General features: G+C 36.4%; 1 protein-coding gene across 2 annotated transcripts; it reads left to right on the plus strand.

The window, feature by feature from the left end:
- On the plus strand, positions 1–27,641 carry LOC120623823 (E3 ubiquitin-protein ligase RNF123-like). Of its 2 annotated transcripts, XM_039890083.1 has the most exons (36): positions 1–39; positions 700–847; positions 2,122–2,230; positions 2,318–2,387; positions 3,094–3,236; positions 5,284–5,477; positions 5,963–6,088; positions 6,272–6,422; positions 7,182–7,313; positions 7,458–7,640; positions 7,817–7,969; positions 8,054–8,163; positions 8,292–8,410; positions 8,529–8,582; positions 8,652–8,764; positions 9,329–9,448; positions 9,710–9,816; positions 10,043–10,150; positions 10,446–10,534; positions 10,748–10,853; positions 11,210–11,357; positions 11,577–11,676; positions 11,753–11,844; positions 12,693–12,842; positions 13,662–13,759; positions 14,720–14,790; positions 16,232–16,363; positions 17,704–17,866; positions 18,635–18,772; positions 19,326–19,399; positions 20,058–20,197; positions 20,965–21,150; positions 24,784–24,954; positions 25,530–25,638; positions 26,409–26,601; positions 27,454–27,641. In XM_039890083.1, the coding sequence occupies exons 2-36, from the start codon at positions 717–719 to the stop codon at positions 27,548–27,550; spliced, it is 4,380 nt and encodes a 1,459-aa protein (XP_039746017.1). In that variant the 5' UTR covers positions 1–39; positions 700–716; the 3' UTR covers positions 27,551–27,641. The 2 variants fall into 2 exon arrangements, with proteins under 2 accessions (XP_039746017.1, XP_039746027.1); XM_039890093.1 differs by lacking the exon at positions 18,635–18,772.
- The last annotated feature ends 278 nt before the right edge of the window (positions 27,642–27,919 follow it).

Raw genomic sequence — 27,919 nt, forward strand, 5'->3', positions numbered from 1 at the left:
TTTTAGATTTGGTCACCTTGTTTTCGTATATTATGAAATGTAAATACCCTATAAATGTAAAAACCTTCTTCTCTTTCTATCTACGTAGACAACTGTAAACCCAAGCAAGTCGCAGCTAATAAAGTTATATTGTTTTGGCGGAGGCCATTATAAGTTGCTGGGAACTATATTAGTATCTTTTTCTTCGTGCCATTATTCCACGTTATTCCACGTTCATAGCCGTATTTCATTTTTATCAGTCCAACAAATGATCAACTGTTAGGCACGGACCTCTTTTCTTAAAGCAGAGATGGAAATTGAAATGGGTCCTTTCACATTTCGAGGCGGATTTAATAAATTCACTTTTATTGCATGCATGAGAAAAATCACAAAAATCCATACTATTATATATTTGTTTGTATGTTTGTAACTTATATTTGTGTTTAACCGCTACACGAATCTTGCTAGAATTTGGCGCATATAGCTCGCACTTTGAAGATAGACATACGATACTTTAAATTCTGGAAAAAACTCCAGGGTAATATTAGCAGGGGATTTAATAGGCTTTGTTTGACTAAAACAATGTCGCGATTTTATCAGCAATAGAGATAATTAGTACAAAAAAAAAAGGGTTTGGGTTGGTAGGAATTAGGATTGTGAGCTGGCTTAGTAGGAAATAAATAATGTATAAACTATTTCTATCGAGGCTGGAAATTGCAGAACAGCCACAGTTGGTGATGATGAACGTTCTCCGTTCTATGTTCGGGGGGTGCAGTAGTTCTGCAGAGAAGGGGGAGGTGCACGACACTGTGCGCAGGATCTTCGGCAACGAGCTGGTCATGAAGGATAACTCTGACAAGCATAATCAGTAAGTGCTTAAAGTTTAACAACATTACTTTTATATATGTACTGGTCTGTTGCCCGCGACTTCGTCTGCGTTTTATTTTGTTTTTTAATGTGGCAATAGTTAGTTGTAATTATAAAAAAAATTAAAGTATTCAGTATCGCTAAGCCTTAAATGAGGGGTTTGCTGCTGTCCGCTGAGGAGTTCTGTCCTCTATCACCAACCACATTAATCAGATATACACAAAGTTTGGGCAAAATTAAACACATCTTATAATCTCTATAGTAAAAAAGTAATTATTTAAATCGGTTATAATTTGTCCGAGTTATGGTGTAAGATCGTCAAACACTTTCATCCCCTCTCCCAAAGGAATCGAGCTTAATGTCGGGATAAAAGTATTCTATATTACTTCAAACTTCCAATAATATGTGTACAAATTTTCATGAGGATCGGTTAAGTAGTTTTTGCGTGAAAGCGTAACAAACAAACTTACATTGACATTTATAATATTAGTAGGGATTAATAGGGATGTGATAGCGACAAAAAGACCGTGAGGTGTACCGGTAGGTACTCTACACGAGTCTCATACAAGACTGAAGTGTATCGAAAATGCTCTCGTATTTATTTCGAATTACCCACTAACTCAATTCACGAACATATAGGTTAATAGGTTGTGAATCAAATGTAATTTTAATCGTTTCTTGAAAAGTATTTGTTAATCAATTTAATAAAATATTATATTTACGCACTTTATAAAATGCTCATGTTAAGCCATTAACGCAACACTTGATAATTTCCAGCGTAACTAACTTACTTAATATTATAAATGTAAAAGTGTGTTTCTTTGTTTGTCGTTACATTACGTTTATTAGTTAAGCATTATACTTAATTTTTGGCATTAATTTAGCTGAAAGCACGGAGATGAACATTTACTACTTTTTATGCCAGGAAAATAAACGGTTCCAACCGGATTCAAAATATTTATATCATAAGTATTTATGTATATTGTTCAGAAAGTCATCAGTCATTTTAATGCCCAATGCAAAATGCAAATAATACAAGCTACGCTCTATCGTAGTAATCTGTATCGTAGTATATTTATTTATTAAAGCATAATGTTCTTTGTCAATTCCTAAAAAGTTCGTCATAATTTGGCCAATTAACCAACAATTATGACGCATTTATAAACAAAATAAGGAAGCATAAATGTCTACCTAACTCGTTTTATTAACTTGTTCGTGGGCTCGCTAGTATGCGGAATCAATAAATGAGCATCCTAAATCTTAATATTGTTTTAGGAGGACCAAATATGTAAGTCATATACAGGAGAACCTACCAAAAATGTTGGATTCAAAAACGATACAAAAATCTAAATCATCTAAAAAGCGCACGCCAGCGACACCCGATGTACGTATTTTTGCGAAATGATTTCTTACAAGAGCCTTATTGTTCTTTAAAATAACTGAATTGTATTTGACAAGACATACCTTCCAGAATACTGATGCCTCCGATGAAAGACCTGGTCGCATAGGACCTAAACTTGTTGTATTTGATGCACTAACAGGTACGTGATTCTACGAAACTACTAGGAGACCATAAGTTTGCCTATAATTATAGACTACATACCAACAAAACTCTTTCAATGAGTCAGGTGCTACTTTTCAATATGAAACAGCATGCTAAAATATATAAAACGGTGATGCGAAAAAGTGTCGAAGGGATACTACACTACATTTTTACTTACTTGTCTGATATATAATGTTTTAAATAAATAGAAAGAACATGTGCGCTAAAATAAATAAACACAATGAAAAAGATTTTCGTTATGAAAGTGTGCTTTTATTATTTTCTTATAATTTGAAAATAAACAAAAAGATTATTTACATTCAAAGACAAGTTAGAAAAAATAGACTGTTGTTATCAACATGAGATAGTATTCCCGGACCTGTTCCTAGCTATATGTGTAGGCATAAGTTAATTCCCATTGGTCCTTATGAAACTTTTCGAGCATAGACACACCTCTGGCAATCTTGAAGTTTATTATGTAGTCTGTGTTCGAAACACAAGAATGACCGAAACGCTTGATTGAGGACCGATTTGTCAAAACTAAAAAAAATATGATTGACGAAACAAGACGTGCTGACAATTGTGTAGGAATTTTAAATACCTCCGTTGGATTTTTTAAACATTTAAAAATCAGGTCATTTATAAGGCTACACCTGCAATACCAGCTAATTAAATAAAAATGTGACCAAGAAATAGCTCTTTAGGTACTGGCAGACTGGTTCTCGTGGGAGACGAGCGCGTCAGTGTACAGGGTCTATCCAATTTCGCAACGATAAGAGCTACGGCTTGCGTTTATGCAGGGAAGTGGATGTACGAAGTTCAATTGGGTACGAAAGGCATTATGCAGGTAAGATATTTCTCCAATATTATGAAATAGAGTTGAATATTCTTGTAAGGTTACATATCAGGCGATATTCTTAAAATGGACTCATACCTTCTTGTTCTTAAAATGTTTAAAAATAAAAAAGAAACAGAAGAAACTCTTGCCTGCAATCACACCTTATATGAAAGCGTAACGTTCAGTCTAAGTAGAGCTTTTTGTATATTTTTATATTTTTGTGACAAAAGTTGTTCGAGGAAGTACTATCGCCATGCTTATTTCAGCCGCTAAGCAGCATTTTAAAGCGGCATAGTGCAGGACGTGGTCCTTGCATGCCCTGAAATGTTGCTCTGTTTATATATTTAGGCAAAGGTTTTCAACCTACTATCAGGCGGGCCATCTCCTTTGTCCGTTAATTATAACTATTAAAAAAAGCTAAAAAAAAAAGGAGCCCGCCTAAGAAGATACCAGAAGATATTCGAATATTTTTCCCCAGCATATTAAAAAGGGAGGATGAAACCAAGCGCTTCGTGCGTGCCAATGCGATTTGAACTAAGTGACAGGGCATCCAACGATTACGCGCTATGATGAACTTTTGCCATTTTCTGTCAAATGTGTGAGTCGTCTTTTAAAGAACCGAATGTAATTAATACCATGAAACTGTTGAGAATGCAATGGACAGGACATGGACGGTACAAAACCCCCCAAGAAGTTTATCATCATCATCATCATATCAACCCATAACTAGCCCACTACAGAGCACGGGTCTCCTTCAATAATGAGAAGAGTTTAGGCCGCCACGCTGGCTCAGTGCGGATTGGAGGGAAAATTAAAGGAGCGTAGAAGCCGAGGACGACCAAGAGGTCGAAGGGATATAGGGAAATTTGGAGTTTGACAAAGGCTTCTACTAACCGCCTTCGATGGAGAAATATGCTTGACCTATGAGATATATGGTGATGTTGATGATGTGTATATATATCCTGACAATATATTTTCTACTATGAGATTTTTAAATATATCTTTATTTTATTTGTTCCACTCTTAAAAGTGGAAGTCTTTTTGATTATTATACCCATATATCACAATACAAGTTAAGCCGGCGTAAAACAGCCATTTTCCGTTTGATACATTTAGAAACGTTGAACGTACGCCGACCGTCCACCCAATTAACCCCACAGTAGGTCTAATTGGGCGAGAAGGGGACTAATTGAGATGAGGTCGGGCGAACTGGCGAGCAATATCAAAATATCGATGCTGGAGTACTGGTTAACATTGTTACTACATTAACAAAATTAGGTTCAATATTGGGTAATACATTTACAATGCTGCTTCTACTGCCTCGTTGTCCTATTGGTGTTAAACTACGGATTATAAGTTACTGGATTCGTTTTTCGAGTCAGGCCAAGAGTTGTTAGGTATTGGACTTTTCTGGTAAAAAATTTCAGTACCCGTTTAAGAAAGAAAAATTCAACACCTTATATACACAACCAATTATATTTTTACTTTGTGATCCGTAGTCAGACACTCACACTAGAATCACGAGGCAGTTAAAGAGAGAGAGAGAGGTTGCTAATAACATTACATGTGTGGACTATTATTAACAAAGTCATCACCATCATGTCAGACGTCCACAGCTGGGCATAGATCTGTTGTAAAAAATTCCAAATACCACGGTCTTCTGCGGCTCGCTTTTACCGTTACCAACACTGCGTTTACCGTTGCGAGGTCGCCATTTCAGCACCTTGAGTCTATCAGTTCTCCGAGCTAACTGGCACATTGCCACTTTAGCTTCGCGACACTATGAGGTTTATCGGTAACGCCGATTCATCTACGGATCTCCTTATTCCTGATTTGATCGTAGTGATACTCCAAGCGTAGCTCTCTCCACCACTCGCTGACAGACCATGAACAAAGTATCTAGCCAATTCTATCCAAATTATGTCAAACTCAGGGTCGAATGTGAAACTAAGCTTAAGTCTAGACAAAGGCATTAAATAAAGCTAAACAGGGTATACCAGGGAGAGATTCCTGAAGACTTAGGAAACCTTGAGAACATATTTACATTGTGTTTTAGATCGGCTGGTGCACTTCAGCTTGCCAATTCTCCATGGACACAGGAGTTGGAGACACAGCTCATTCCTACGCGTATGACGGCGGTAGAGTGAGACGATGGAATGTCGCTACATCACCGTATGGTCAGACTTGGCTTCCTGGTGACGTCATAGGCTCTTGTATAGATATGGATAAGGGCACCTTAGAGTACTTCAGGTAATAATTTTTGAAATATACCTACTCTAGATATTTCTGTTAGAAAAAAGTTGTAACAGTGGAGTAAAACATGAGAAAACCTGTCTGAGAGTTCTCCATAATTTTCTCAAAGACGTGTGAAGTCCAATCTACAGGTGATGGCCTAAACACTTCTCATACTGAAATGAAATCTTTTTCCTTGTACATAAAAGGGAAAAAGTTGTAATGGGCCGGTAAGGGGTTAGTAATGATGAAATAGCCCACCATCAGATATTTAAGCAAAATGATGGTCAATATCCACTCCTTAAGAGAAAGTAGACCTGTGTGAAGCATTCGGATGTATGATGAGCCGATAATGATATTAAAAAAAAAACTGTTATCGTGGTATAACTTGCTGGAATGTGATACAATAAAGTTTTTATTTATAATAGTTAGTTACTGTTGTTTAAAGATAATGACAATAATCGAAGATGAAAATTTCTTGAATTATTTCATTTTGATTTTAGAAATGGCCAATCCCTTGGAGTGGCTTTCAACCGGGTAACACGTGGGTCTGGACTCGCTTATTTTCCAGCTGTATCCTTAGCTATGCAAGAACATCTTTACGCAAACTTCGGACACTTACCATTTATGTAAGTAGATAACAAAAGTCAGGGTAACTTTTCTTGCTATTTCAACCTAAATAACCTAAGGTTAATTGACTGAACTTTGTTTTAAATACTCAACAGGCATAGAAATTGGTTAGCTGTTTTCAATTAAGAAACCCTTTTTTAGATATTATTTATCAATTATTATCTACTTCTTTCGTAATTCAGTTTCCCAGTAGAAGGTTACGCACCAATCCAAGTACCCCCTTCTCGGGAATGTCTACGAGCTGCCATACTTTTAAAATCACTCGATGCATTAATTGATGAGCTGGAGAAGCTATCTGATCTGAAACCATCAGTCACTGCTAAGAGCAGTAAGGTAAAGTTTTTTGGTTACAGGAATTTTAGTTAATTTATTAACTGTTAGTCTTTAAAGATAGACTTGGAAAGTCTTTTTAAATATTATTCAAAAGGTTAATCAACTTTAAAACAGTAATTACGAAATTACTGTTTTGAAACGTTTATTATCCACGTTTCTGAAACATACCGCTAGGATGTGGAATGCCCTCCCGGTGACTGTGTTTCCTGCCACGTATAACTTGAGTACCTTCAAGGCTAATAGGCTTTTTCTAGGCAAGCGTGCTCCAACCTAGACCTCATCATTGCTTCTAAAAGCATGATTGTCGTCAAGCGCTGGCCTATTGTTAGTAAATAAAAATAAACTGTGCTGTGCAGTGGGCACTAGGTACCCAAGGCTGAAAAGAAGAAAGTTTTAGTCATATTTAACATGGCTAATAAACTCAAAACAAAAACCCGGGATAGGACAAGACGGAGAAGCAGATATAACCTTGTTAAAGAAATGTATAAGTCCAGCAGTAAACATCCATAGTCAGGAATAGGAAAGTTGATAATTCCTTCCAGAGGTTAATTTTCTTCAATAAATTATGGAGTATCCAACAATCACAGATATCCTACTATAAGAGCTAGTAGCACCTTATCAGAGCTTTGAAATTGTAGCTTATACTATTTACTGTTTACTCTTAGCACAAGATACGTATTTAGCGTTGGGTAAATTTAAACTCGGCTATTTTAAGAGTTATTCGCTAGTTTTATTCCAAATTCCCGTTTCTAACTCCAGACAAAATCAGAGACATCTAAAGGTGAAGAAGAATTGGCCTTGCGTATCCACAGTTCGAATTCTAATTACAGTCCCAGAGCTTCACCACATAGTATAGATTTACAGGGCGAAGCTAAGAAGATGTCGAATAAGGTATGATTAGATTTTTGTCTGCGTTTTTTGATTTTTTAAATTCCACAGGAACCGTTTTCCTTTTTAAATATTTCCCTATGCTTGCATTCTCTAGACTTACTCATGACTCATGAGTCCACACTTAAGGTTCAATGAACTTTTCAGGCGTTTCTAATGTCTATTTCAAGACTGGTGGTGGAAGAGCTGCGTCCAGTATTAAGATCCTCTTATGTAGTAGTGTCAGAATTGCTGCCGAGGTTCAAAGGAGCACTAGGCTTGAAGGCGAAAGACCAACGTTCTGAACCAAGTACCGCAGAGTTTTATCAGACAATGAAGGATCAAAAATTTGTAAGAAATTACCTTTTAACTCTTTTTCGAATATCTATGTTATTTATGTGTTAAGTAACTACGGTCACATGGCATCAAAATAAAATGAACAACTGGACGCTTTAACAAAGTTCTTTAAATGTATGCTCATAGAAAGAGATCGTCAGTACATTTTTAAAGGAAAAATAAAATTTCAGCACGGACTTGCGCAGAAACTTCTATCGCTACATAAGTCACGTATATCAAGTGTTTTGAACTTGCTTTGGATATTTCTAGAGGAAGCAGCATTGTGCGATATACTGGAACACTGTGTTGTAAGAGAATGTCTACTCTTCGATTTAGTACCTCCGGTAAGAAATAAAAGTATTGAATATAGGTTTCTGAAATCAGGAATTTTGCGGCTTTGTTTTGATCTGTTATATTTTATGTTACAGGATTTGAACTTCAACCTACAGATAGAGGGAGTCTACGTTTTATGTGGTCTGATGCAGCATCAAGAAACGAGACATTATCTTGCAAAATATGTGTTTTTTAATAAAATAACGTAAGCATTATCATTTAATTACATCAAAATTTTATTAATAAATAAAGTGTTTTTGTAATACTGGATACCATATCTACTTTCGGTCAAATGTTTAACCATTATCTCAATAATCTTCTTTAATAATTCAGATTTGATAACTTCTTAAACGTCAAATGCCCCGATGATGCCGTTTTACGTTCAGTAATCCGAAAGCCATGGTGGCAGCGTCCTACTTCCGTACAAGGGGAGGCAGACCCAAGAATCGCTGGTAAGAATTTTATGACAAAAAGCAAGATGTTTTAAAATAGAGCTAGAAATAAAAATTACTTGAAGGTTAGTAATTGTTACCCTTAATCAATAATTCAAACATTCTCTACGCCTTTTAGAAATGACAGAAAAGGGAACAATAGAGAAGTCCACATTCGTACCAGATGTCATAGGTAACATAATACTTAATTAAATTTTACTACAGTCCAAAAAGAAGGGACCGGATTTTATTAATGTTTCAGAAAAAATATCAAAACTACAGTCTACCGCCGAAAGCGATAGCAAATTAGAAGCACAATACAGAGAAGATTGTAATAAAATAACCGATGCGATAACGCCATTAGAAAGAATACAGGTAAGGGTGATGATAAAATCAAAGTAATCTTAAAAAGTTTATTAAAATTCAAACAATTCTAAAATGTTTTACTCATGTATGACCTTATCACAGGCACTTATGAAGCTTTCATACATTTAACATGTTACACTAGTGTAACATGTTAAATAACTTAAAACTAAAGCTAGGAGGGTTCAAAACGCGCCCTGGTCTAAGAAGAGCTCACAACAAACTTAGCAAGTTTTTTTTTGTTTTCGCTATCTCACAGTCGAGTTAATGTTGAGCTATGAAGTTAGAGAAATTCATACTCAAGCTTTTTTTATCATACATGTAATCCTTAATATTATAATAGGATTTTACTATAAGCTAAGGTTTGTATAATCTTTGAACTTATTGAGAGACATCTTTAGGATTTCATCTGATAATTTGTTATAAAATGATATACAATTACTGTTAAATGAATAAATTATTCTAGGCCATCATTTGTTTAAGTACTAAAATATTCTTTAACAAAAATCATTATCATTGGTTAGTTCTATATCTTCCATATTTATACTGTCTAATAAAGCCAATATTTATTTACAGATGGAATTCCTCTTAATGCTGCTTGATAACTCTGACGGTACAAATATGGTACCATCAACCAGAAAAATCTTCTTGGAAAAGTTTAGGAGGTACATTATGGACAACTGCATATTGGACATGGTAAACTAAATAATTTTTTCGGCTCACATGCTTTGATTTACTACACTAGCTTGATTAAACAGAATAATAAAAATATTCACGTTACCTGCAACGCTATGCCGTGCATTTATGCATTTCGATTCTAATTAGGTCAATATTGTCAGTTGTCAACTTGTCACCAGATATAAGATAAAATACCTAACAGAAAATATTAGTACCCAGAGCAAGTTAGAGGGTAAAATTGTACAGCAATCGGATTCATGACTAAAGTTTATTTTACAGAGGTTGTTTAACGTTTCTCGAAACTCTCCGGCCATCTCCTGGTGTTGTCATGCACGTCTTCTTTCAGCTGTATTTCACCTATGGAACGAAAACCCTTTAGGAAATTCGTTAGTATTGCTTCTAAATTTTTACCACGATTCCTTCTAGGTGAATTTTAGCGATCTCATATTTTCCAAACTCATGGGGTTTTTCTAAAATCTTTAGATCATGACTTAGATTAATACACTTTAGGTTACCACATTAGCTTCAGCTATAGAAATTATAGCAATATTTATTAAAACTGCCTTATTGGTGGTGGTGGTTTGATATACAACCTTGCCAACTATCTTTTAGCCAAACCCCTCCTCATATTCCTGCAAGAACGTTTATCGATGGTGAGTTGGATTTCTACAATGTCGATCGTCTTGGAGGTGTGCTACCATTCCTTGTAAGGACATTACGGTCAGTAGCTACATCTTAATTATTTTATTAAAATTATAGTAAATTAGTAGAATCTATTTCAAATTGCCTATTTTTAAGAATGTTCTTTTCTTTTTTTATATTTTTGGTGAAATATAATTAGTTCTTTTCTAATTACTTTAAAGATATTTCCCATAGAAATATCACTATTACTTGAGAAGTGATATTTTTTTCTATACTTGAGAAGTTAATTAGTTTCTATGAACTCTCCGACTAGCCTTGATACTTGACATACAATATACTTTAACATATGCCATCCTTATTTAAAATATTCCAGGCAGGATTTAATCAATGTCCTTGGTGAAGATAACACATTTGTACAGAGCTTTGAACCAAACTACAATAGAGCCGGAGGCATCGACACTGGTGGGTATACAAAAAAGTTAGATAATTTTACAAGACCTGATAAGAACAAAAAGATAAGTACAATATAACCCAAAAAAAACATTTATAAATTCATTCCACACCTCATCAAATGACCGATGTTCGATTGGATATTAACAGCCATTTATATCAAATCGAACTAAATGTTGGCGAAAACTAACATATACATCTTTAACTGGTGATGTATTTTATCAGGTGTAAGTGACATGGCAGCTGGTTCACCAGGTCTTGCGACTCTTCCTCAAGTGATATCCTCAATTGCAAGATTTATGCATCCGCCCATGACACCAATACCGAACAGGTAGTTATTAAATGATTAAGGTCAAGATGTTTATCGAAATTTCCGAATACGACATGTTTTTACATTGGCAAGAAAACTTTGGTCATATAACTATGATGTGTGTAATGTACTCACAACCGACAACTTTTCTTTAGGTACAAGTCTTTTACGCCATTAGTTTCTTGGAAGGAATCATTTTGTAGCGATAAGGCCATTAAATATTCGCTGTGTTGTATTTTTTCTCGTTTTCTGTAATGTTTGTTGTGTAAAATAAAAGTGTATCCATTCATTCATATGATTGACATATACCTGCTACTGTGATTTTTTTCTTACTTATATCAATGTTGTTTTTTTAATCTGGAGTGTGATAATTTCAGAACGACTGGTGAAACAGCTCTAGCAATAAAAGGGACAAGATCGATGATGCCCGGCGCCGGGCCCATTGATGACCGAAATGCATACTTGAGACTGCTTGATGGACTTCTTGCGCTGTATCACGGAGCAGCAATAAAACATGCTGAAAGGGTAATAATAAAATTGTAACACCACCACAGGAAATGGAATAGCTTATAACCTCCGAAAGATTTCATATAATCAATTTAAACAACTTCTATCCTTTAAATCTGAAGAATCCTGGAGATATTTTCATAACATTGAGCTACTACTTTGATCTTTTCGAACTGACACTCCTTCCTGATCCATTCTATGTATTCTTCATTGAAATTTGATTTATTTTTATTCCAGCTTTGTGAACTTCGTGACAATCAACTAGACTTGGCTGACTGTCTTCATGATATAGAACATCGGATTTTAATTGTAACAATGGAGCTTCAGGCTCTTTCAGGTCATGAAATATTGCTGCAATTTTATATTTATTTTATTCAAATTAGAAATAAATAATAAAGAACCTTTACCAACAGATATCCCAACCAGAACAGAAGAATGTCAAAAGAAAACAGAACTTTTTAAGGTCATGCTCAAAGAACTAGATCGATCCAAAAGTGTATACGAGGTAATCAATTTTGTATTTAACTCTAGCGTCACCACGAAATCCTTTTTCCGACGTATACAAGCGTCGCGTTTATTTATTTAAACGAATGTTGAACACTTAAAAAATTTAACCAATTAATGAGCTTTGACAGTTTTACGACTGAAGTAAATTATAAATGACAGTGCCCAAATTCCCCTACGAATCAACAAACATTATACTTCCAAATACTAGAATTTAACGTACACTGATTATTAAAAAGTAAATAAATGGTGATTTTATTGATTTCTCGAATAGTATAGTAAAATAATTGCAGCAACAGTGAACCCGTAATATAACGAACGAGACTCGGAGATCCAAAGCAGCTTAAAGCGCTTAGTGCGTTTTGTTTATTGCAACCATTTCGTACATGACATTTGAAATCATCATTGTAATCATCATCATGAAAATGATAAAATGCTTTATTTGTTATAAAATAAAAACAAAACAGAATCAAGTACTTAAACATAGCACATAAATTACTCACTAATTGAGCTTGATAAAAAAATTAAGATCTCTTGTATGCCCAAGTACTCCTGATTGTGTGTGTGTGTCTGTGTATGTGGATGTATATGTATATGAGTGTTTTATGTGTGTGTTTGTATATGCGTGTGTGCGAAACTGTAACTATTGTAAACAGGTTCTTCAATTCGATCAATAAAGTTTACTAGAATGGCTCATAACCCTTCGGTTAAATCATCAACACTCACATCGACGTCCACTGCATGACGTAGGTCTTTTGTAAAGAGTTCCATCCACAGTCCTGAGCCGCTGGATTCCAGCGGTTTCAGCTTGTTTCCTCAGTCGTAAAGTAAAATTGTATACTTTTTAAGGAGAAATTGGAAGCCAGTGCTCTCCAGATGTCATGGGTGATCGGTGCAGTGTGGACAAAGCAACGCCAGTCTGAGCTTGCCCGGCACTTTGCAGGAGCTTTGCATTCGCTACGTATTGCTTCTGACCTAGACTACGCCGCCCATGTGCAAGTAAGAATTGTAAAACTATGAGAAATGGTAAAAATTAAGCAGTTGTTGCTTTTAACTGTTACTTTTAACGCACACCATTAGCGATTGAATTGTCATCTAATCTATCTATCCATCAATAAATATCTGTATGTTTGTAACCGACTTCCTTGCACTTGATTTTGACTCTCTTCAAACGATCTGATTTTGTTCAAACTTTGTAAATATTTCCAGGATCGATGACAATACACTAATTTGATAAAATTATTTCAATTTTCATTATATAATTTTATCAAATAAGGCAGGCATGATGATAATTATAATTTCGATCCATTATCTTTATCCAATTTCTCAAATATAAATAAATTTGATCGTGTATTAGTTTTTATTAATTTTGCTATAATAAAAATAATACTTTAAGAAAAACTAAAACAAACAACACACTTTTATAAATAAACGAAACTAAAAGGTAGAAATTAGTTATTATATCTATTTTTTTTTTTTACTGTGAATTTTAAAATACTTTTATTGTTGGCTTATTCATAAGATTAAGACCTTCTGAGAACGTGATACTCTTACCTCTTTGTTGTGTGACCTCATTATCGTGTAAGAAACGAAAGAAACGATTTCTGTTACTTGAAATTAAAATAAAGGCAAGGTGCAGACATCTTACACCCGTAAAAGAAACTTTCATAATGTTCCTTAGGTACATTCAAATATTTCAAGTTTATTCAGATCATTATATTTCATGTTAATACGTTATTTTCTGGAGTATTTGTTTAATATTACTACATGTACTAATTTAATAAGAATAAATGATTACGAATAAAATTTATTTCACAGGCCACAAGCAAGGAAATATTGCCTGGAAAAAGTTTTTTAATAGGAACACAGAGTTATGCGTCACTTCAGTTGGAATACACATCTAGTTCTGATCAAAGGTGAAAAGTTGTAAAAAATTCATATTCATTTTTAAATGACAGACCAAGCAAATGGCTCACCCGATGGTAAGGGTTTCCAACCAATCGCCTTTAAACAGAGCAACACTTTGCACTTTGCAAGGAAGGAAGGAAGAATCTGAGCTTAAACCTCATTAGCCTGTAAATACACCGACAACTGTAGGACTCGTCAGGACGGAGCACAGCAGATGTTGATTTGCGGCAGAAATAAGCATGGCGTTGGTAGGTACTTTCCAAGACTAACTCTGTCACAAAAAGCTTTACTATTACTAATCTGTTCAATCCAGTATGCCTATTTCCGGATTCCATAATGTTTTCAACAACAAATATTGTGAGACGGACTTTTTTCATATCAAAATTGACACTTTTAGGAAAATTATTATGGCAAAATAAGTATTATAAGCGTTAAAGTTTTTGTTTTTGTTTTAATTTTTCTTTTTTTTTCATACTTACTCCTAAGCAATTGTGGTTAATGTTATCGTATTATATGCATAACTAAGTTGTGGATACTTCATTGGTTAATGTGATATAAAAATACGGCATTTTATGTGTAATAGTACTATTTGTTTCCCTTGAAAAGCTAATAAATAAATAAATAAAAATTGTTTTATTTCTATGGTGTTCTTTCTTTTCATGATAGGTTGCGATTAGTCCGCCCATTGTAACTGCGAGTTATTATTGATATAATTTCCTTGTGTTTGGTTGGTGGTTGGGTACAATAAGACGTATTTTTCCTTTTTCATTTATTCGACGATTCTATCAATAATTTCGGTCTTAGCAGACATTTCTATCGGTCATCATTTTGCAACGTATATGCAAAATGATGACCCATTGGAAAGGTACGTAAATTCGTATCAAACAAATATATAAACAAACTCATATTCGCATATATTTGCTAGATTGGTGATAGTTGTATCTATTGGATAATGGTGATATCTTCAGTCCACAGACACCCACATCGAGGGCAGCTACGCCCCGAACTGAATCTAACACTCAAGTTGGCAATACCAGCCGTAAGTTACCACTTTCAGTAATTTCAAGAATTACGGAGTCTCTCAATCTTCTACAAGCTAAAAAATAGAAGCACTAGCTTCGCTTTCATCTCACACAAGATATAAAAATGAATGTTATATTGTAACTTTTTGGAAAAAGAGCAACTGCTGAGTTTCTTGCACTGTTCTTCTCGAAAGAGTTTGACTTCCGATCCTGTGTTATATTCACTTAAAACAGACTTGAAGTATAAAAAAAAAAAACTATTTAAAAAAAAGTCTCTGTAACAGTTGGCCATAGACAATCTGTTTCACCTCCCAAAACTCTTTACAACAAAATTAAAAAAGCATATTGAGCTTCATGCTTCCCTTGATAGGTACCTACAGCCTTATTCCTGCATACATTCAATTCCGAAATTGTCTGTAGATTATACATATATCTTCAGTCCACAATGGTTTATTCTATTCAAAATCTTATTCTTATCTAGTTCTTTAAAACCTTATTTCTGAAATATTTGATTATTGGCTTGAAATCTTCTTCTTTACATAGATATTTTATAATACGCAACGGGATTTTGATGCAGTTTTTAGCAATAGATACATACAGTGATTCAAGAGAACGGTTTATAAGAGTATAAATGCATATTGTAAAAGAGAAAAGTCAAGAAATTGAAAGATTTGTAATGTAATACTTATTTTTGAACGCTTACATTTCAACGGTGGCTGAACCTTACGAGATAAATCAAATTAATCTGCTAAGGAATTCCTCTACTAAGGAGCCTCCCAATATGAACTGAGGCTCTCCTAGAAACTCTCCTAGAAACGCACTGGTGCCTCCCTTGCACAGCGCTTGTAGCTCGACCCGGCAAGATTAATGATTACCGACCACATGTAGGTAATTCGCGGTAAGGCAACAAAGGTTGCTTTACCTTAGCATTCAGCAAACGGCCGTCTTCCCGGGGTCGTAAGTAGAGGTGATGACGTGACGTGACGTCCCAGTCGGACCGTTGGCGACCCCGATTACCTTAGTCTGGGACTATTGAGCAGGTGAATGAGCGCAGCTAGCACCATAGACATACATTTACCTACACTCGAAAAATACATACTTTTAATAAAATGTGATGATAATTACTCAAACAACACATTGTATTTACAATTTTGCTGTGTTTATGTGGTGTGCAATAAAGGTGTACTCATTCATTCAATCAATCATTTTAGTTGATTTGTGGAATAGATTTCATTCGAATTCAAATTCAAATTGTTTTTATTCATAAAGGCCTATCACAGGCACTTATGAAGCATTCATACATATGTGTTTCCATAACTCTAAGGGGATGGTGATAACTTCGTTCGCCAACTTAAACCTAAAGCTACGAGGGTTCCGAACGCGAAGTGGTCTAAAAAGAGCCCACAAAAAACTAACCTGACATTAAAATATAATAAAATGTTGCTGTTTATCAATCAGCTAACACTGGAGCTGAGTTCACGGAGTCATTGTTTGCGTTCGTGCCTGAATACCACGTGGATGCGATGCTAGAATTGTGCAACACACTGAGACTTTATATGCACCCGACCATAAACGTTCAGCAAATACCAGGTATCAATAAAATTTCCATTGAAAATTTATATAATTCGATTGTACCTAACAAAAACTCAAACAAACGTTTGAGTACAGAGTAAAATCATTACATTTTAGTAATCTACAGCTTTTAGTAACAAAGCTCGTCGGTGGAAGCAGTGACGTGCACTGGGTTGCTTACCAGGGTATGCATACAGCAGGAAAATTGCATAAAATGGAAGTAATCCTGCTCTTATATGGGCTATATTTCAATTTTAGGGTATGCAATGCTTTTGTGCATGTATGAAGTGCATGCCACTGGGTGGAAGTACTTATTACCGCGATGCTTATTTCTGCCGCCAAGCATCATTGTTACAATGCCTGTGTTCCGGCCTGTAAAGTGCGGTTACGGGCACCTTAGGCTTAGCACCCACGCCTCAGGCTATTGGAGACGTGTAAGTTACGTGTATTTAAAGAGTCAGAATCCGAGTAACTGTATTATCATCTACTTTATCGATCAATTTTGTTTATTTAAAAAATATATAAGTAGGTATATAAAAATTAGTATTTTTCTCGCGAATAAATGTGTGTTAATAATTGTTGATACTTTTGTTAATATTGAATGTGCACTAAATTCAGTACTTATTATGGGAAGAATCTTCTTTAATAGCGCAAGCACACGAGTCGCATGGAGTCGCGCGCAACACATGCAAGTTAGTCTCGCTGCTCGCATGGAAATGCCCCCCAAAAATTAGGCAACCGTAGATTGAATCAACTGTTTGATTAAGCAACCTAATACCGTTAGATTCAGAATAAAATAAGCTTTAATTTGATATAGCAAATGATTAAATAACTGATGAGAGTATATAAATATACTACGACAATACACACATCGCCATCTAGCCCCAAAGTAAGCGTAGCTTGTTTTATGGGTACTATAGCTATGAATATTTTTATGAATATAATACACATAAATACTTAAAATTTACAGATAAACACCCAGACACTGAAAGACATTCATGTTCATCACACAAGCATTTTCCAGATGTGGGAATCGAACCCACGGCCTTGGACTCAGAAAGCAGGGTCGCTGCCCACTTCGCCAGTCGGCCGTCGTATATCAATAACATTTACTTACCTGCTTAAACCTGGCAACCCCACAGTTGCGCAGAGGGGGAAGAAAGCAACATTAGTGACCGACTTTTTTTAAATAGCTGGAAACTTTTTTTAAATAGCTGACGTAAGGAAATTTCATAAATTTAATTTTAAAAGTTATTTCAATGAGGAATACTATCATTTATTTCTTATCAATAATAAATAACAGATAAGTAATAAATTATCTACTTTTTCCGTTTCTCGCAGTATTAATTTTGCTTCAGAATGGGATGAACTGGTAGTATCCTGCGCCGCATTCCTATGTGCAGAGTTCGCGGATCCTCGGATAGTACTTGCTAGTACTCGGGAATCCCTTGTGCAGACTTTAGCTTCATTCGCCACACAACCTCAAACCATGCGTGCTATTGAACGAGTCCCTTTGAAACAGTGAGTGATGCCTTATTTTGTATGTACATCTCAGTAAAGGAGAAACGAAGATGTCTTAACACTATGGTATAGCTAGGACAAATTAATTGATAAATACTTACGTATTTCAAAAAAACTATTAGCCGTCGCGCTGAGCCTGACAACCATATGGGATTCGAAATAAGTCATTCTGTTTAGTATTCTACAAGTCAAACCCTTCAATTTGATACCCAGTTGTATCATACTAGTTGTGAAATAATATGTGATTTTGTGACTGCGGACTTCTTGGACTAATTTTCACCAATCATAGCCGACTTTAAAAAAAAAACAAAATTGGTTCGTCTCTTCTGGCAATTAAAATGCTACAGACAGACACGCGCACACCGTGTCAAACCTATAACACCCCGTCGTTTTTGCGTCGGTGTTTTTAAACACATTTGGGACACGCAGTTGCCAAAATCAAGCGATAATCTATTGGTTAATGATTCTGTCTCCCCTTGACGGACTGAGTTCAGTCACCGGCGCGCACGCAAGCAGTTAAATATCACTTCATATTGGTGGACTTCACACCGCCTTTGAGAACATCTTGCAGTACTCTCAGGTATGCCGGTTTCCTCACGATGTTTTCCTTCACCGTTGAAGCTAGTGTTATTTTAATAGCTTAAAATGCACATTAGGTACATAGAAAAGTTAGAGGTGCATTCCGGGATTCGAACTCCCCCCCCCCCCCCCCCCCCCTACCCACTGTGCTAGTACTGGAGTTATAAAATCTCAAACTCTTTCTTCTAGTCAAATGTGTATGATTGAAGAGTTGGTACGCCCGTATCAAAATCGCGCGTGGGCGCAGTCAAACTGGGTGCTTGTGCGCTTTTGGCATGGCACAGGCTTTGGGTATCGGCACAGACAGTGGCCGCATTTAGCTGCAAGGTGACATCAGTCAATAGACAGTACTCATAATTTTACTTTCGTAGTTTCCCATAGTTTAACTTTTAAGTTAAGTGACCTCCTTCACTATGTTTTACAAGTATAGATTACAGACTGACATCTTGATGGGGGAAATAAAACTCTCCAACAAATCTGAATGGACTCTCCATTTCAAAGAGAATATACGCTCACAAATACGCGCGAAAGTTGTGCAAGACAAAGCACGGGCCTCCACTCATCAATGAATTTCATGAAGTTACCTTTTTACACGACTTTTCAAAAAAGTAGTAATTACTCTGATTTGGATGTAATATGAGGTATCGTTAGATTCCTCTCATCATCTGGAGTATGGCTATACATTTTATAAAAATAAAGAAATTTCAGTATTGTTTAAATTTCCGATAGTAAGGCCTATAGCCTTATTCGATAAATGGACTATCCAAGTCTGAAATAATTTTTCAAATCGGATCAGTAGTTCCTGAGATCATCGCCTTCTAGTAAACTAACAAAAAACCTCCTCAGCGTTATATATTAAGTATAAGATTATTGATTTCAGTTTTGGTGACAGAGAACCAACGGTAAACAATTTGGGAGCTAAAGTGGATGCTGGACTTATGAGTCAGTGTTTTGGTAAGTTATCAGATACCTTTCTTTGTTTGCTTCTTTCTAAAGATTTATTTTTTAAACTCCTTCTAATCAAAAATTTCCAGCAGGGTGCGCCAATATAATTATTGTGTCACAGTGGTCGGTCATTTTTTACATATTAAATACTAAGTATATAAAGTTATTCCAATCCAAATGAAAACCAACTTCAGAATCCATTACAATTGCACTAGTAAACGTATGAAACCAAAGCTGAATGAAACGAGAAGCGCGCCACGGAATCAATCTTCCATTTTATCGTTTTATTTCTATGCGACGACAAAACGGAAAGATATAATTATCTCGTGGTACATATTATATTATTCCCGCTGTACGGTTAGCATAAAAATGTGACAGTAGTTATGTCCCCCGATAATATCCCAGGACAAGGGATACAATTTACGTGGGCACCTGTCAAAGCACGGCAACAGGGAATAGGAGAAGTTTACCCCTATTTCTTACACGTGTATTATTTGCGCCCATGCTCCAGTGCTTGGGGAGTTGATAAAACTGGGAGAAGGTACAATTTTGTCCTTTCGCCGGGCTGAAAAATGCCTCGTGCCAATGCTAGCGATTCTGATTAGGTTATTAATAGTTAAAAATATACCACGGTGATTTTAATAGAAAATAATAATAAACTTTCAAGGACCATGCCCATCAGAAGTAGTACAGAGTCGTATAGGAGACTACCTGAAGGACCACCCAAAAGAGTCTGCCGCATTCCTCAACTCGCTGCTGAGTCAATTAAACTGGGCATTTTCAGAATTCTTCACAATGATGCAAGAGGTTAGCTATAATTCCAGGTACCACTTCCACGGGCGACCGGCGCTCCAGTATTTCATAGTAGTGACGGCAGATCAGAATACAGTTGTCAAAATCTCTCCTTTTCCCATGGGTATCGTAAGAGGCGACTAATGAAATAAAACTGGGAACGGGCGGCAGCGTACTTTGTTCTCCTGTACTATTATCTACTGCAGTCACCAACCGTCTGCTCAGCGTGGTGATTAGGTGCTAAACCTCAGTTAGCAGAGTTTTGAAATCGGCGTTGCCCGGAGCCTCGGAGAGCACATTTAACCGTCGGTCGCGCTTATTGTTATTAACATTTGACATTAATAGTTAGTTTAACTGCCTCTTTGTTCCAGTGGTGAGCATATTCAACTGTAGATTACGAGATTTATTTGGTATTTGCGTCAAGAAATTTTTAATATAAACCCGGAGTTTGGAAATTGGCGGGGATTTACTTACGTGCCTCGGAGAGTACGTTAAGCTATCGGTCTTGCGTCTGATCTCTTTCCGGTCGTGTTGCATCTGCCGTCCCATCGTACTATGAGTTTGGGAATAGAAAGCGCACCTGTATGCACAATAATATCTTCCGCGTCGTTGGAAATTTTTTCTGGAGAAAGCCCACCAACTAACCACCAACTGTGGTGATCCAATGAGAGTTGGTGGGCTTTTGTCAACGCTCTAAGCCCCCCTCTAAAAGAGGGAAGACCTGTACCCAGCCATGAGACATTGATAGACTGAGGATGATGAAATTGCTTGTAAATTGTCAGATGGACAGAGTGGAAGAAGATGCTCACCTGGAGCCTCGTCAAATAAAACTGTGTGCGACATGCTTCGACCTGTATCACGGAATCGCTCGAGCCTTGGAAATGACGCTAGCACTATTCCCGGAATTGCTAACAAAACCAAGTGCCAGCAACAACCAAAACGAACTCTTACTTGGAAGAACTTGTCAGGTAGGTCATTAAACTTTGCTAAGTTTTTGAAACACGCGTCCCATGTCTGCTATTACAATTGTGTGACAATTGATTTTTTTTTTTAAATATTACTAGAAACCCGCTCCGGTTTTGACTGGGTGCAATATATGTAAGTGTGTATGTAATTTTAATTCGTTTTTTGGCAGTTTGAATGCCCCTATATTAAATCGACATATTATATCATCATCATCTCAACATGCATTTCGTTGGGAGTTTCAAATACCAATGTCTTACGCCGCTTGGGTCCAGCGGCTCCGTAGGTCGTCATTCCAGCACCTTGGGAGTCTTGGGCCTCATCTATCGGTTGTCCGAGCTATGTGCCCCGCCCAATCCCACTTTGGCTTCGTGACTCTTTGAGTTATGCCGTTAACTCCGGATCTTCTACAGATCAGCTTAATCTTGATTTGATCACGTAAAGATACTCAAACCATAGCTCAACCTATCGCGCGCTGAGTGACCCTGAGTCTTCTTATAACACCCAAAGTTAGCGACCACGTTTCAAAGCCGTAATTCAACACACACTGTTCGGAGACTTTGGTTTTCAGGCACTAAGGTATTTTTGTAGAATAAATGTTACGGATTTACCTTCCTATCTTTACCCACTACCTGCTGTCATATTCATAATTGGAACATTTCGATGCTCTAATAGATAAACATCATTTTCGCCCTTTCAATGTGTTTGAAAACAGTCTATGAAATACTGATCCCAAATATATATCTATAGAGTAATTCAAGGTCCAGGTCAAACGTATTTACGAAATTGGTTTGAATTATCGGGACAAAATCTCTGCACCAAAGGCAATCAGATAACTGAATCGGGACCTACTTTGGTCCCGGTGCCCGTTTTCACGCTCCATTGAAATACACCAAGCCGAAATACAGGTATGGTTACCACACATTTCATTAAATAAGGACAAGGGCAAATATTTCATGTTCAGTTAATTATAATGTTAATCCGATGCTTTCTGTTTAATACAGTACAGTATTAACAGTATACTAGATTTCATTAGTAACAACAGGATTTCTCATACGTGATGATTTCTTTATTTACTGGCTGCTACCTATTTTCTATACTTCCCTTTTTATCAAAGGTCTTGGAACGTATTGTACATGACCAGCTTAATTCTTACCTGGTAAGCAACAGTATCCTAAGCCCGTACCAGTCTGGCTTTAGGCGCTGCCACAGCACTGTTACCGCTCTTGTAAAAGTTTGCGACGATATTCGGGCTAACATGGACAATCAACTTGTCACAGTTCTTGCTCTATTGGATTTTAGTAACGCTTTCAACACTGTGGATTTTGATATCCTTCTTGCTATCATGAAATCACTTAACATTTCTCGGGGTGCTATTGAATGGTTCCGTAGCTATTTGTTTGGGCGTCAGCAGTGTGTGCATAGTGACAATAAATTCTCCACTCTTTCCTCACTTACTGCTGGTGTTCCACAGGCGGCGTACTTTCTCCTCTGCTCTTTGCCATTTTTATAAACTCTGTTTCTAAGCTCCTCACTTCTAGCTTTGCAAGATGATTTGCAAGTTTATGTCGCTGCCCCTGCTCTCAATGTTTCTGAAGCAATCTTTCAGTTAAATAATGACCTGCGCAGTATCTACACATGGAGCAATTCATATGGACTTTGCGTAAATCCGCATAAGTCTCAGGTTATTATTATAGGTAGCCGTCAGCAGTTATACATACAAAATTGATGCATCCGGTTTGTGTTTGGACTGCGTAAATTTGATCACATATCGGAGTACCGAGCTAGACTAAAATGGTTGCCTATCCGTTAACGCCGTGAAGTTCATCTACTTTCCTTGTTTTATTCTATTCTTTATAGTCATTTATCTCCCACTTATTTAAGGGATCGTTTTCGCTTTATTTCTGACTCATCTTCTCATTCCAACCTTCGATCCCGCCTTGGTAACCGTCTAGTACTCCCTTTAATAAAACGAAGTTCTTCAGTAATTCTTTCACCTTTAAAGCAGTTATGCTCTGGAACAATCTGCCTGCTGAAATCCGTGGAAGTAGTTCCCTTCCGATATTTAAGAGTCGTCTGAAGGACTACTACCTCTCTTTGAGTGATGAAATTTGAAGTAGATTCTTTATATTCTTTTTTTTTTTTTTAACTGTGTGTTAAAATCTACTTATATATATTATGTTTGTTATATATTTATATATATTATGTATATTTTCTATTTATATATCATGTAGGTATATTTTATATATTACGTATATTTATTTAAATTATATATGTATTTGTATCTTTACATTTTGGTTTTTATGTATATCTATCAACACTCTTGGCACTATCCCGTTCTCTTGCTGTAAGTCCTATCTACAAAGGTTGCCTGTAAGAGATTGCTTGCAGCAATAAGGCCGCCTTTGCACGTCTACATTGTGTACTGTATACTCCTTACTGTTTCTTTTCCTGTATGTTATACGTGCAATAAAGTGTTTCTTCTTCTTCTTCTATTCTGGGCGCCGAGCGCCTCATTTGTATGGCAACACATTTGACAGAGTAAGTATATAGAAAAAAGTAATTCTTACCCTAATATTTTTGTTTGGTTTATTTTTTCCTGGTCAGGCTTATATGTTAAATCGATTTAATACTTAAGTTTAAGTAAACTTAAGTATTTATTCGATTTACCATAAAAATCGAATAATTCATTCAAGGTCTAAAACATCAAGTTAGTTTTATAGTAAGTTCCGAGAGCTGATTCTGTTATGAAGAATCTTCGTCGTTACTCAAATCAAAAAATATTACTATGTATTCGAAGGGAACTCCATTCTTCATCTTACAAATGATGCTTCGCTAAACTATACCTTCTACTGAACCGAATAAAATAACAACTTTTGAATATAAATATGAGGAAAGTTGCTTAAATAAATTAAGAGGCCTTTCCACTTGAGCTATATAAAAATGCTTCACTCGCAATATGTTCGAAAAAGACTATTTAATAACTTAATTAAGCTGAGCTATAACATTACTTTTAATAGAAAAGGTTTCACTTTCGCTACGTTACATATGTGTAGTTGTATACTTGATGTGTAGGTTCTCGAAAATATATATATTAAAAAGTCTGATCCTGATAAAAATATGTGAAAATGGTCATACTAATGTAATCCCTCTTTTGTGAAGGACACGGTGTCACAGTGAAAGACTTACTGGCTTTTCTTTCCCTGAATAATAAATCTGTCCTTCATTTGGTTTTTGTTTACGAGTTTAGGCCTTGATCACTCATAGAGACGGGAAAGAAGAATGTTACGACACGCTATGCGACGATATGAAATGCAGCGTGTTAAATAAAATCAGATATTTCGTTTCCTATGACCCGGATCACTTTATATTCAGTACCTATGACTTGCCATGCCATGCTAATTCTTGCGTGCGTTTTGCCAGTGATGATAGTTCTTATACGTGGTCGCTATCTGTAGGTCTCATAAGAAGGCTCGAGTCACTCTGCGGGCGATGGATGGCTATGCTCGGAATATATCTACATGATTAAACCAGTTAAAAAAAAATACGGTCCACTATGAAAAGATGCTTTAGCTACTAGACCAATGACGCAGTTAAATTATTATACTCATACTGTACCCATTCTTATTTATTTCCAGATACTAATGGCAGTAGTATCCAGAGTCTGCGTGCCAGGCGGTGGCAGTTCTAGCTTCGTGAGGCTGATAAATCGAGGTCTGCCTGATACGGACAGGATGCACTACTACGTGGCGTTGGCACCAGTTGCTGGCTGCTTGATCAGGATGCTGGACCCTAAGCTGGCCGATGAGGTAAGCCTGGATCACTCTTAGCTTAGGTGTAATAGACCACTGTTGAGCAGATGAGAGCTTGCCGTGTGATGTTGGCGGATCAGAATACAGATGTCATCACCTATCCACTTCCCGTGAGTGTCTTTCTAGGCGACTCAGGGAATATAACGGAGAACGGCATGCAGCGTCTACAACCATTTACAGCGATTACTATCCCGTCTACTAAGCGTGGTAATTATGGGCAAACCCTCCCGTTAGGAGAGGCCTTCATCCAGCAGTGGACTGTTATAGGTTGATGATAAATCAACTTGCGTGATGAGTTCCTTGCATTTCCTTCAAAGTTTTGCTTAGAGGCAATACTTTTCCACGTATCTACAATCAGGTGGGTCATTTGCTTGTTCCAACTATATCTGGTAGATATCTATAAAAATATCAAAAACCCCAAATTAAATTTAAATATTAATTAGTTTATAGAAAACTCAACCGAGATTTGATTCCGCGATACTCTGCAAAGGTTTGCGATCTCTGCACATCTGCATTGTATTAAATAAGCACGGCTGACAATAGAACGTAATTCAAATCGTTATCATTCACAGCATCTGAATAGAGTAACGAATGCATTGGTCTCCGAGCCACTATTCCGATTGGATGGATTGGATTTTATGTTGGAAAAAGATAAAAGTAAACCATTCTCTTTTTACAAATGTGAGTATTATTTCCGTTATTTAGCTACTATTTATTTTACTTTACGACCTCAAAGACCAGTGAAAAAGCAGATGCGAAGGATAAATCAATTCCCCGATTTCTGACCTCTTACATCATCCAGACTTGGATTTAACTGGAAAATGTTTGTTTTATATGTCTGTCAGTGTATGGGTGTTTTTCTGTATATTATAAGTATTAACGTGTATTATATTCATAAAAATATTGATTAGCTATCTTAGTACCCATCAAACCAGCTGCGCTTACATTGGGACTGGATGGCTATGTGTGTATTGTCGTATTATATTTATTTATTTCCACCACGCTGGCCTGGTGCAGATTGGTGGACTTCACACATTTTGTGAACTTGGAACTTCGTTTGGATGGAACTGAACGGAACTGGAAAAAATAAAAAAAATAAAAATTAAATGCCCCCCCTATTCAAAATTTATATAGATAGTTTCTTCTTTTGTTTTCACAGCGAAAAAGATCGACGCCAACGAAGTCGCGGGTAATAACTAGCTTTTAAATATGCCATATATGGAAGATTCAGCATAATTTACTCGCGAAGAGATATACTTATCTCTAAAGTAAATGAATACTCCGCGAAAAGCAGGAGACTCTCTAGACACGTTTCGCTCCGACACCAGAGCATCAGAAGATGTTGACTTCACAAAGAATAATTGTTAAACAACAACTTAACGTGTGGAGTATAAAGATTGAACAAATTATAAAATACACCATACATTTTTTTTTACTATTTACATTATTAGTTCTAGGAGACGTCACATTAGACGAGCTAGCAGCACTTGAAACGGTAGTGGGGCGACTCAGGAGTGCTAAAGATACGCTGGCGCTGTCAGGATCCCCTGGCTCAAGCGGCGCTCAGTCAGACCTACTTTGCACTATATGCTATGCGAGAACAGCTGACACGGCTTTTGTACCTTGTGGACACCATTCATGCAGGTATTTTTGTACTTCGCTTTTTAGTCAAGTAATCCAGTAATAAGACCTCTTAAATATAGTTCAACGGGTACATAACACGATAATATTTTTGGATTTGACGATATTTCGACTCAGTTGCATGGATCGTGGTCACGACGGGACTGCGTAGGTGATGTCAAATTGAATGTCACGGGCAGAATCTGACTACCCGCTTTCGTTGAACTATATTTAAGCAATCATCTCATCTCTGCCTGACTGAATGACTGACTGAATGACTGACTGACTGACTGACTGACTGACTGACTGACTAACTGTCAGACACGCACACGCACACAGACATTGCCTATAGTAATTCACTACACTATTAATTACCCAAAAAATTGGAACCTATAGATAGCAAATACGTACTGTATTTAAGATACGTATTGAGTATTGAATTATATTTTAACAACTTTATACTTAAGAACCCATAGCAGATCAAGGGCTCTTTTAAGGAATTTGCTACGGGCCCCACGCTTGCTTAATCAGGCACTGCCTACGAGGTAGATTCGAGGGAAGCTGGCAGAAATCTCATTTATATGGTAAAATTTCCTTTGTAAACTTTTTAAATAATACTTAGGTAATGTACTTTACCTATATTAGGTATAAACATAAATAATAGAAACAAGGTGAATTCAAATCGTTCAGATAGGTAGCGTAATATAGTTTCGTATCGTAAGTTTCGTTTTAGTTACAAAAGACTAACAAAATATGTAGAGTCCTCATAAAATATACAATACTTTTAGATTACACAAGTGTCCCTTGCTCACCCGTGGATTATTCAGCTATTATTCTAAGTAATACTCGAGTTTCAAGAACAACTTATTGTTTCAGATCATGTATAATGCAGCATTTACTGAACAGTAAACAGTGTTTCTTCTGTAAAGCGGAAATCGATACTGTACGAGAAATAGAGCCTGCAAACAATTGAAAACTATTTAAATAATCAGTGGAGTTTTCCGATACGTTTTGATATATTTTATCAATTGAAATGTTTACACTTTAGAGATAGAAATGTAAGGTTTTTAAATGTTCTTATAATGAATTCAATTTCATTTTATTTCATATAATATACAAAATTATAAATATAACCTAAAATAAACTATTTAAAAACTAAATAAAATCTAAAACGTCCTCGAAACCACCGCAGCGAGGCACAGTTCCCAAGATGCTGGCAGCATTGCCCCTTTGGATGGCCAAACTAATTCGTTGGCCAAGGTAACTGCCCGCTCTAGGATCACCGGTAGACTCGATAACCCTTTTCAATAATTCTTTGAAAAGGGCTCTTGCCTCCGGACCC

Source organism: Pararge aegeria, chromosome 1, assembly GCF_905163445.1.
Source record: "Pararge aegeria chromosome 1, ilParAegt1.1, whole genome shotgun sequence".
In the NCBI taxonomy this organism is placed as follows: Eukaryota; Metazoa; Arthropoda; class Insecta; order Lepidoptera; family Nymphalidae; genus Pararge; species Pararge aegeria.

Excerpts from the sequence above, each read along its gene's own strand:
- LOC120623823 (XM_039890083.1), top strand. The coding sequence starts at position 717 with ATGATGAACGTTCTCCGTTCTATGTTCGGGGGGTGCAGTAGTTCTGCA. Across the intron at positions 8,164-8,291 it reads GTGTTTTTTAATAAAATAAC|ATTTGATAACTTCTTAAACG; the intron begins GTAAGCATTATC and ends TTAATAATTCAG. Across the intron at positions 9,449-9,709 it reads ACAACTGCATATTGGACATG|AGGTTGTTTAACGTTTCTCG; the intron begins GTAAACTAAATA and ends TTTATTTTACAG.